The following is an 11,799-nucleotide window of genomic DNA, read 5'->3' as shown; positions in this document are numbered from 1 at the left end:
TCCCTTACCAAAGTCATATATACAAGTATAAAAAAAGAAAAGAAAAACAGACAGACATGAGAAAAATAATAATAACAATAAAATAAAAATAAAAAAACACACACACACAAAACGTCATACACACATATACTTCATGCAAAACTTTTTTTCTTTTTTTTCTTTCTCGTAGCTACTGGTTAACAGAGATCAGTCAGACCCACCCGTGAGAGAGAGAGAGGATGGGAGGAGGAGGGTGGAGGTGAAGGGGGTTATTATTAGGGCTACAGGGGCCTGATTAAAGAACCAGAAACCCCACCAGAGCAGCCCTGCCCTGCCCTGCCCTGCCCGAGGTACGCCTGCCTGGGCCTCCTCTCCAACCCCCCGGCAGCACCAAAAATACCAGCTGTGGGATTAGAGTATGGCCTTAATCCATATGAACACCCATCACCCACCCATCCCCTCCCCCTGTCCCCCCCCTGTCCCCCTCCACCTTCACAGTGCTCCAGCTTCCCAGTCTCCGCCTGCCTCACTGATCAACAGCCCACCAAACCTCACTAAAGTGCTCTCACAAAGACGGGACCAGCTGCTGTAACTACCACCGCGACAAGCGCTTCTGGGAGGTGATCAACAAGGAGCAGAACAGGACAACACGCAGGGTTCATACAGGTTCTCACACTTGAATAGTATTGGATCAGTGGAGGCTGGTGGGAGGGAGAAATCGGAGGACGGGCTCATTGTAACGCACGGAATGGAATGAGGAATGGTGTCAAACACACGTGTCTGATGTCATTCCTCATTCCGTCCCATGCTTTACAATTAGCCCGCCCCCCCCGATTTCTGCCTCCACTGTATTGGATAGCATAATGGCTGAACCGCCGGCTCCATTAGAAACGAAACATAAAACCCCGAAGATGAATTCATTATACTAAAGCTGAGTGTCTTTAAAAGTGTCTGTAATTTCATTAAGAATAAGACAACGATGTGTGTGTGTGTGTGTGGCCCACTTTAACATGTGAGCGTTTTGTATGTCCAAACATTATAGGTCCATTATGTTGAGCTTGATTGAGGTGTGTGTGTGTGTGTGTGTGCGTGTAGCGAATTGAGGGAGAAGGAGACAGAGTGAGAAACCGCCACAGTTGTCTGAGCAGGGGAGGGTGAATGGATTGAGACAGCTGCGTCAGTGTGTGTGGGTGTGGGTGTGTGAGTGAGTGTGTGTGTGTGTGTGTGCGCCTGTGGGTGTGTGTGTGTCTGTATGTGTGTGTGTGTGTGTGGTGTATTGCTTCTGTCGTCCTCAATCTCAGTACTTGGGTACTTTGGTGTAGTCTTCCTGAACCACGCTCTTGCATAAGCACATAGACAGGATCATCCCCAGGAGCTGGAGGAGAGAGGAGACCAGACCGGTTAGGTATCACCCAAAATCACAAACACATCCAAGAAATAACAGTATCACACACACACACACACACACACACATAATGTACACACACACACACACACACATAATGTATACACACACACACACACACACGTAATGTACACACACACACACACACACGTAATGTACACACACACACACACACACACAGTTAGACGGGTTAGACGAGACTGGGTCAGGGTTAGGTATCACCCAAAATCAAAAACACATACTGTATAATCACACACAAGAAATCACACACTCACACACACACACACGTAATGTATACACACACACACACAAAGAGGTTAACACAAAATCACATGTACAATCACACGCAAGCACACGTCTTCACAGATTAATATCATTGATTGATATCATTGATCCAACAACTCAACTAGGCCGAGTCCCAACGTGCACACACACACACACACAAATGTAATCTATGCACGCACGCACACACACATGCACGTGCACGCACACACACATGCACACGCACACACACACAAGGGTGTGTGTGGGAGAGAGAGATACCTCCACGACTGCTATTCCGACACAGATTCCAAGAATAACTCCACAGTTCTCCAGAAGCCAATCCTCCACGCTGGACATGCAGCCCTGGAGAGAGAGAGAGAGAGAGAGAGAGAGAGAGAGAGAGTGAGAGAGTGAGAGAGAGGGAGAGAGAGAGCGGAAGAGAAGTGCAGAAACAGATGAATGGGAGGGGGGGATGGGAGGGTGATCCCAACCGGACTGAACAGCTCTCTCTCTCTCTCTCTCTCTCTCTCCATACACGCCTTGTTGTCTTTGGACAGCGGCATGCGGAGGAAGAATAACATAGCCGGTCCAGAGAGAATACTAAAAAGGGACTCCTCTGAAAACAGTCAAGCAGCCTACAGCAAAACACAGGGAGCTGCTCGGCCCCCCGTCCCTCTGCTTGTTTGAATAGAGGCCTTTCTCCTCACAAACGGGAGGGCTACGTTTGGAGACAGCAGCTGTCAACATACAGTAGGGTGATTAAGTGCTGTCGTCCAGCCTGCTGGCTGCATTATCGTTTGGACACCATAGTGGGCTGAGGTCTGAATCTGAGGAGGACGACATGGAGAGTCTCTACCAGGGGAGGCTGGTGGAGGTAGAAATCGGAGGACGGGCTCATTGTAATGCAAGGGCCGGAATGAGGAATGCTACCATTCCTCCTAAAGAGCTCTTCACCCCCCCCCCCCCACTACCCCTCTGTACTGTTCCTCTACTGTTAATAATAAAAATAAAATAAAGTAATCCTTCTAGCATTGTGGCTGCCAACGGCCCCTGGTCCTAGCATAGATTTTTGCTTATGATGACTTCAGACAAATGTACGTATGTTAAGTCGCTTTGGATAAAAGCGTCTGGCTAAATGTAAAAAATGTTAATGTACATGTCATTATGTTCCATGAATTACAATGAGCCCGTCCTCCGATTTCTACCTCCACCAGCCTCCCCTGGTCTTCAGACATAGGGGTGTAGAGACTTTGGAAGCTTTTGTTCCATTTCTTTATATTATTTATATTATTTCTTTCTTTATATCATTTTTTTCTATAATATTTTGGGAGTTAGTACCACTTTGTAGACTGGTCCGTAGGGCATGTCTGTGGACTGGTGCTCACACAGGCCCGTCTCTGGCCAGGACACGTCTGGGTCGGACAGGGACACGTTTCGACAGGAGCACGGGTACAGCATCTGAGAACTGTTCTTGATGCTGAGGTTCTCCGACCAGTTACCAGGCCCGGTCCAACCACAGCACTTCATCTGGAGAGAGAGAGAGAGAGGGAGGGAGGGAGGGAGGGAGGGAGGGAAGGGGGGAGGGAGAGAGAGAAGGGGGAGGAGGAGGGATAAGGAGAGAGGGAGGGGGGGGGGAGAGAGAAGGGGGGAGGAGGAGGGAGAGAGATGGAGAGGGAGGGGGGGAGAGAGAGGAGAAGTGAGGGATAGAGAGAGACGGAGGGATCGAGAGCGAGGAGGAGGGGAGGAAGGGGGAAACAGAGAGGGAGGAGAGGGAGAGGGAGAGGGAGGAGATTGGCAGAGGGAGAGAACAAAAGGAAATATGGAGTGAAAGAGAAAGTAAGATTAATGTCAAACAGTCAAATAAGATTAACATGAAAACGCTAAACTCATGCTGTTCAAACAGCGGATCAGTTGTGTGAAACCCAACGCTCCTTGGCTTCTCAGCACAGGGTGAGAGGGTTCACAGGAGGGTGGGGAGGGAAGGAACACCACTAGAGGATTGGAACAGTGTAAGGACCCAGGGCCTTATATCTTCAGACCATACAGTACAGCCAAAGCAGCCGGATACAGCTCTGCAGACCTGTACCTACGCCAGGACCTTGACCCCCCCCCCCCCCCCCCCACATTGTGTCCAGAACTCACTACTGTGTGTGTGTGTGTGTGTGTGTGAGAGAGAGTGAGTGTGTGTGTGAGTGTCTGTGTGTGAGTGCGCGTGCCAGTGTGTGTGTGCCAGTGTGTGCCAGTGTGTGCGAGTGTGTGTGTGTGTGGCAGTGTGTGTGTATGTGTGTGTCCGTTCAGAACTCACCGTCCTCTGCATGTAGTCCCAGGTGTGCTCAGTGGTCTTGTTCTGGCCCGTGTAGCTCACCATCATCCCCTTCACGATGTTGGCCATCTCATGTTTCAGCTGTGGAGACACAACAACAATCCATTGTGACGTCATGACTTCAAAGTTCACAGTTCTCAGAGCGACTTTTACATCATCGACGATATTGCCGTGAACGGGAGCCAATGAGAGGGTCCGCTTGTCACTCCGCCCTCCGCCATAAGAGGGGCAGGGGGGTGCATGCGGCGATTGCATTCATCCCGCTCTGTTCTCTGGTCTGCTGCGTCTATGTTCTCTGGCAGCGTCTCCCCGCCCGCTTCGGCTGTGACGTCACATCCCAGAGTCTGCCCTTGAGCTTCTGGTTCACTAACATCGGTAAGCGGAGCGAATGTTCTGCGGGACACCAGTTCTAAGGTTCCAGTTCTAAGGATCCAGTTCTAAGGATCCAGTTCTAAGGAACTCACACAATCACCTGTGAATATGAGGAGCAGGGAGCATGTGTGTGATTACACGTGTGTAATTGACACCAATATAAATAGAACAATCAGCTATTCAGGATGCTTATCTGTGTGAATCATTTACATCCACACAAATAATGACAACCAAATATGGAGCGTGTGTGGGTGTGAGCTATGGGAGGCAGAGGGGAGGCTGGGGGGGAGGCAGGGGGGAGGCAGAGGGGAGGCTGGGGGGGAGGCAGGGAGGGAGGCAGGGCAGGGAGGGAGGTCTGTTCAGGGCTCCGTAGGGGAGGGGAGGGAGCCTCACCCTGTTCTGGGAAAGGGTGACACCCTGCCCTGTGGTAAACCCTAAACACAGGGAGCATGTCTGGGCTGGGGACCAGAAATACACACACATACGGCTCACGCTCACACTCACACTCACACTCACACTCACACTCACACTCACACTCACACTCTCACCAGGTGGTCTGGTTATAATGACTTACAGACATACATCCAGGCATGCATGGACATACACAAACACGCACAGGCACACACACACACACACACACAAAAGGCGACAACAGTCCCCACCTAGCCTGAGTCACAGGGGTGAAGATGATCATGGGAACAGCAGAGCAGGAACACAGCTGCTGTGTTCACAAAACTCAAACCGGTCAGAGAAGTTGAAGTACTCAAACAAAACCCTCCCATTAAACACACACACACACACACACACACACACACACACACACACACACACACACACACACACACACACACACACACACGCGCACACGCACACACACAAGAGCCATTGCAGTCACAAGTCAAACAGTTTATATAACCTTGAATTACATTATTCATACATTTAATATGATCTTATCAAATATAAGGATTTGGATGTCAACCAAAGCTATGAGTGGTCAGTGCCCAAGCCACCTGTAGGGGGCACTGTGCCATCATAGACCACCTTGATGACACAGTCTCCATCCCAGTGCTGACATTTCAGTCTCAGAGTTGAGGCACATGACCCTCCAGACACATTTCACAAGCACACACCCCCTTACCCCAGTCCCACACCCACACCCAGCCCTCCTGACACACACACACACTTCTCCTGACACACACTCACACTCACACTCACACACAGGGGTTGAGGGGGAACTGAGCACAATGGAAACATACAGTACAGTGAATTACCCCCCGCTTCCTCCACACACACAACTCCCTCCTCCTCCTCCTCCTGCCCCACCTGCTCTCAGTCTTTCAGTTTCCATCCATATCACACATTCATCATCATCATCGTCATCTTCACCGTGCTGCCTGCACTGCTCTCCGCGTTCCCCTCCTGTTGCATTCCACCCCCAGAGCACCCACACACTCTAACACTCCGTTTCGTCACGGGGGGGGGGTTCTGGGCAGAATTTAAAAGGCAGGCACAGCTGTGCAGGGGCAAGTGGGAATGCTGGCTATGTCCCAGCTGTGGGGCTGAGAGGGAGGGAGGGGGGGGGGGAGGGAGGGAGAGGGGGGAGAGGCAAGTGTGGGGGACATGGGAATTGAGGGAAAGGGAGAGGAGGAGGGAGGGGGGGGGAGAAGGGGAAGGGTAAGACAGTGGGAGGGAGGGGGAGAGAGTAGGGGGAGAGAGAGGGGGGGAGAGAGGGGGGGGAGAGAGAGAGAGAGAAAGAGGAGGTGGGGGGGAGAGTGAGAGAGGGAGTGTGGGGTAGGTTAGGGTAGACAGGGAGTGTAGACCAGGGTAAGACAGAGGGAGTGGGAGAGCAGGGTGAGAGAGGGGGGTCTGCAGGGGGGGGGGGGCGATGGTTTTACTTATGATGACTGATATATAGTTGATTCACTCACTTTGAGAAATGTACTCATTGTAAGTTGCTTTGGATAAAAGCATCTGCTAAATGACTCATGGAGAGAGGGGGAGGAGCCAGAACTCACCAGGTCCCTCTGGAAGTAGATGAGCACGCCAGCCGTCACCTGGGCGATGAGGATGAGCAGGAGGCAGGTGAAGTACTGTGGACAGACAGAGAGCATGGGACGGTCATTTTCAGGAAGTCAAACAAGCCAAAAACAGCAATAATGCACTGGCCTGTACAGACATTATCATTCTAGAGAAAAGGCTGCCTCTCCTTTCAACAGAATCTGAGGTAGCCTGTTTCAACAGAGTCTGACCACAGTGACTGCCAAAGAAATCTGGAACACTAACAACAAGTGTTTTATGTGTTATTTACCTAGTGGTATTTACCTAGCAACAATACTTTGATTGACTACAACATATAGCATCATAACCTATGCAATAAAGTCACCCGTGGCACTCTAGAAGGTTGACAATTTGGGTGATTTTATTCACCCTCGGGAGTAAATGAGTTACTATGAAGAAACTGTGGTAATCTCAAAAGCTAAAGGAAAGTAGTTGAAGATTCATCCACAGTAGCCTGGGGATTTCCCAACAACAGACATGTACATTGAGGGGGGTGGGGGGGTTCCACAGACAGACCAGGGGGATTGACATGCTGACAAGCTGGTTATTGAGGAGAAGTGGGTCACCACAGTCCTACTAGCATACCCGCTAACCCTGCGGGCAGGTTTAACCCCTTAAAACCAGGTTTAACCCCTTAAAACCAGGTTTAACCCCTTAGAGGTCACTTATCCTCTCCATTTACCATACCCTTAAATCTCACAGGCTTGGCTGACCTCGGCAGAAACCAGGACGGTATTTAACAATCCTCCATAGACCAAACATGCCTCTGTACACACTGAGCTTTAAAAGGGGCAATCTGGGATTCAAACAATAACAACGCGACCTCCCTGTCACTTTTTTGGTAAACAGCTGAGGGACGGGGCTGGAGAAATGGAACCACTGTCAAATTCATACACTGAGCTGACAAGGACTGACGAGGACTATCCCCCTGCAAGGACTGACTAACCATGACATCAAAATAATCGTTTTAACTATGTTTTGAAACTAAACTTTACATCGCGTTGTTTACAATCAATGGAGTAAACCGAGCGGACATGTTGGGTTCTGATGGGGGTAAAACAGTTGAACTAAGCCCATGAGGCATTTATAAAGTGCTGTTAGAAGGCAGCAATGCAACACACCACATTTCCTGCTCTAGCATGCAGCACTGCGGTTGAGTTACCTCAGAACTCCCTCACACCACAGAGCCCAACCGGGGGCGGCTCACTCACACATACAACATCGCTGCTGGAACAGTGCTGGAAACTCCCATAGGGTTTAGCTTTAGCATGTTAGCGCTGCAGTGATTGAGTGGCAGACTCACCAGGCCCAGCAGACAGCGGATCTCGTAGATGGCTCCTATGCAGCCCAGGAAGCCCATGGCCATGGAGAGGGAGCCCACGGCGATCAGGATGTAGGAGGCCACCTTCAGGGTGTCTGAGGACTCCTCTGTAGGAACAAGACACACACACACACACAGGAAGAGGTTACCACTCAGCCACAGAAAACTATGTGTACAGACAGCGCAATGGAGAGAGTGTTTGCATGCCGTCACTGTACAAAGTAGGACATGGTAAACCGCGCAGGCTCATACTAATACACACCTACTTTGAGCTGTATGTACACATTACAACCCTCATCATCCAAGTGAAAATAACATTTGTAAAACATTCTGGGCAATTATTAAAAATTAATTAGTGAAATACCTGGTTTGGTTAAGTGATCAGCCCCTGAGAGTATACCATTGTAAACTTGCTCAGGTGCAACCAATCAACTTCCAGATAAACCACGCAGGCTCATACTAATACACACCTGCTGAACAGGCGGCTGGCGAGCCAAGAACAGTAGCCTTCGTTTACTCTGCTGTACATCAGTTCGTACCATTAAATGCTTCCAGTTACCCCCCAAACGGCTGCAGCACAGCAGAGACATAATCTCAGATTACCTCATCTCTGGATTGAGATTCTGAGGGGTGCAGGAAGTAAAAAGTGCTGTCGGAAGTTGGAAGGAAGCAAACCGCTCGCAATTTTTTTAATTTATTTTTTTTGCTGTCGGCTCCACAACCCTCGTCCACCCTCCGCCCATGCGGTTGGTGACACGCCTGGCACGACGTGAAAACACTGAGTTAGCTGAAGACCTTTTAGTTTTGCCTGCATTTTGCTGTCAGTGAGCAGTGTGCATTCAATCATCCATCTTTAAAAAAAAAGGTCTGGTTGAAATCCCCGCCTCCATTTCAAGCCCTCGCCTCGATTCGTCGGTAGAATCTGCTTGTCGCTGATTCCCCAACTCACCATCAGTCTCTCCGTGTGACTTGGGGAGACTAACGGAGACACCTGGATGTGTACGGTACACTGTCTATACACTCAGTATACTCTCTATACACTCAGTATACTCTCTATACACTCAGTATACTGTCTATACACTCAGTACACTCTCTATACACTCAGTATACTGTCTATACACTCAGCCCTCCATACAGTAGCCCATGGCCGGCCTAGCAGTGCGGTCAACCAGGGCTTATACGCTACATTCTGAACACTCTTAAAGCTCCCCTCCACCAAAGCCTTAACACAGCTCTAATGGCCCACCAGGGAGAGCTGGACCCAGCCAGCGGAATGGAGGAGAGATGCAGATGTATCCATTCCCTTGGCTAACAGTCACTGGTATGCAGAGGAGGGGGGCAGGGGCATGGGGGTGTTGTTGGAGGAGAAGATTCTGTCGTTCTGTGGCTCTGGCTGTGTTATCTTTCCTGAGGAGCTTCAGAGATGCCAAGTCTGTCTGCAATAAGGGCCTGGCTCTGTGCTCTGGGACCGGGCTCCAACTCCAACTGTGACCCCCAGCCAAGAGAACCAGATTTCGCGCTGTCTATCATACGACACACACACACACACGCACACGCACACGCGCACACACACACACACACACACACACACACAAACAAACAACCCTGAGAAACTCACAATGACACAGTCGCACATCACAACCGGCCAACTTTAGCTCCCCAGATAAAACACAAATCACTGCCACAGTGTTACTTCAAAGCATTGGCACACAACACTACGTGGATTCCTTCTAAAACACTTATCATCTTGTTTCTGTTGATTCCCTATGAAGGGATTGAGGGGTTCAACATGTAATATGCACCATGCATGTATAACTTACGCTACCACATGTGCAACGCCTTGTGCCTACTAATCATACTGTATGGAAATGAACTATACTAATGGCAGCCTTAGCCTTTCCACAGGCTATTTAAACCAGGGTTAGGTCAGGGTTACACATCAATGTGCTGTGCAGTGCACTGACATATATGTATATATAGACATATATGTATATTACAGACATATATGTATATTACTGTAGAAACACACGTCCCCCTTAGGCTAGTTCTATATATACTGTGTACACCCACACCCTCCCACCCCAAACCCCCCCCCCCCCCCCCCCCACACCCATCCACACCCACACCCTCCCACACACACACAGACACAGACACACACACACACACACACACACACAGACACACACACCCCCAAACCCCCCCCCCCCCCCCCACACACACACACACGTCGGTGGTTTGAGGATAATTAAAAGCTAAAGGTCTCTCCAGGCCTCCTCCTCTGGTAAGTACATGGTAGGCCTCAGGCTGAATGTGGCTGAGAGGTAGCAGTTACAGAGAATGAAACATTGATCTATATCCAGTGGCCCTCTCCAGTGTGTTACACCATCTGAGATCACTGACACACAGACACAGACACAGACACACACTCTGTGAAGAGCTAGCCTACATGTTTCTTCTGAGAGAGACATCACACAGGACGTAGACGACGCATGTACAGCACTTGGCGCCACAAGCCTCTGACCGTAAACACAGATTGCCTCTGCAGATACATAGATAGAGTTATTCTGAGAAGCCCTCGTGTACAGCACAGCACAGCACAGCACAGCGCAGGACTACATGCAAAGACCACTAAGGCTCTAACCTTAGGTTTGTGCTCTAGAAAGTGCACACACACTTGAACAACCAGGAAATAAAATAAACTGACTGAGAAAAAGTTTGAAAAAACAAAAAACTGACAGGCTAAGAATAGTTGGTTGCAATTCTTGTATCTTTGATGCTTCCTCAAGGGATGATCTTTTGAAAACTTTTAGACTACAGACTAGGCTAGTTTCTATTCTCAGAGTGCATTCGCCAGGTGCATCCATAACACACACGTACACGCACACACGTACACGCGCACACACACACACACACACACACACTCTTTTGTTTGGATCACATCTGTGCGCCTCCACTCTCCTGTGGCAACATAGCGTTCCCCTGAAGTCAGCATGTGTTTGCCTGGTTACGGTGCTACACTGTCTTGTACTGTGGCACGTTTCCATGTGGGTCTCCACTGGAAATTCCAAAAGCAGTTCTTTCGGGGGGTTTCCATGGAAACTTCCATTTAAAGAGACAAGAGTCCTAGTGCCCTTTTAAGACTGAATCTCTGGGGGGAGGAAAGTTTAGCATTCGCAAGCCTCTCTGTATAAACACTTCCAGGGCCACGTTCTCGGTTTGTGTACAGAAGGTCCCGAATGAATGCTGCACATGGAGTACAGACCGAGCTGTAAACGATGGAAATTAAATGCAGAGAAGACTGCCAACACAAGTCAACCTCAAGCTCAAGTTCAACCTGCAATATACTGTTACTGTTACGATATGTCATGTTCAAAACCAACTGACGTTCAGTAAGAAATTCTACTGAATGTCGAAATCAGCTTTTGATGAGAGAAACCCAAGTGCAGCTTTGGCCCACATTCACTCTCATCACTCCTTCGCCAAGGCCTTTTTTTGTTTAAATATCAGGCGAACGCCCAAATGATTAACTCTCCGTGCCACGTCACTGTGGTACTAACGTGGCGTTAACAGACTGCCACTGATAAGAGAGAGCTCTGAGGGGAAGCTGATCCTTCAACGATTAGAACTGAAACAAAAACATTCCCATAAGATCCCCCTTGAAATGGTCGGACAGCTGCAAAGCGCTCTATTAATATGAAACCATAAAGAATGGAACCTGAGAAAACACACACACACACACACACACACACACACAGATCCTGTTTTCAGTAAGGCTTCAAAGTCAATTCTAAAGGGGGACCTGGAGAGTCAATAAACAAAGTGGGCCTGCTTCTACAAGTATGGTCCTAGCTCTGTAGAAACTAGTGAGGAGCCTCTGCAGAGGGTGAGAGTCCTGAGCCCTGTAGTGGAGCAGTGGACCTCAGCCCTGGGCCCTGGGCCTGAGCAGAGAGGAGGAGGAGGAGGGGGAGGGCAGTGGACAACTACCCTAGGCCTTGGCAGAGAGGACGAGGAGGAGGAGGGCAGTGGGCCCCTGGAGGTGGGGGTTTCCTCAGGGTGTCCAGGGGGTGGGGGGGTGGG

At 49.6% G+C, this 11,799-nt stretch overlaps 1 protein-coding gene across 1 annotated transcript in view; it reads right to left on the bottom strand.

Annotated features, from left to right (window-relative positions):
* Positions 1–471: 471 nt before the first annotated feature.
* cd82b (CD82 molecule b) overlaps positions 472–11,799 on the bottom strand; it is a 23,074-nt gene continuing 11,746 nt past the window's right edge. Inside the window, exons 4-9 of the mRNA XM_083666293.1 lie at positions 7,705–7,829; positions 6,359–6,433; positions 3,954–4,052; positions 2,987–3,175; positions 1,928–2,011; positions 472–1,354 (exon numbers count right to left, since the gene is read on the bottom strand). Coding sequence (XP_083522419.1) covers positions 1,277–1,354; positions 1,928–2,011; positions 2,987–3,175; positions 3,954–4,052; positions 6,359–6,433; positions 7,705–7,829 — 650 coding nt within the window. The 3' untranslated portion in view covers positions 472–1,276. The remainder of the gene's footprint in view (positions 1,355–1,927; positions 2,012–2,986; positions 3,176–3,953; positions 4,053–6,358; positions 6,434–7,704; positions 7,830–11,799) is intronic.

Source organism: Argentina silus (assembly GCF_951799395.1).
Source record: "Argentina silus genome assembly, chromosome: 3".
NCBI classification, from domain to species: Eukaryota; Metazoa; Chordata; class Actinopteri; order Argentiniformes; family Argentinidae; genus Argentina; species Argentina silus.
Note: the sequence above shows the minus strand (reverse complement) of the source record. Positions and strands in the feature narration are given on the sequence as shown.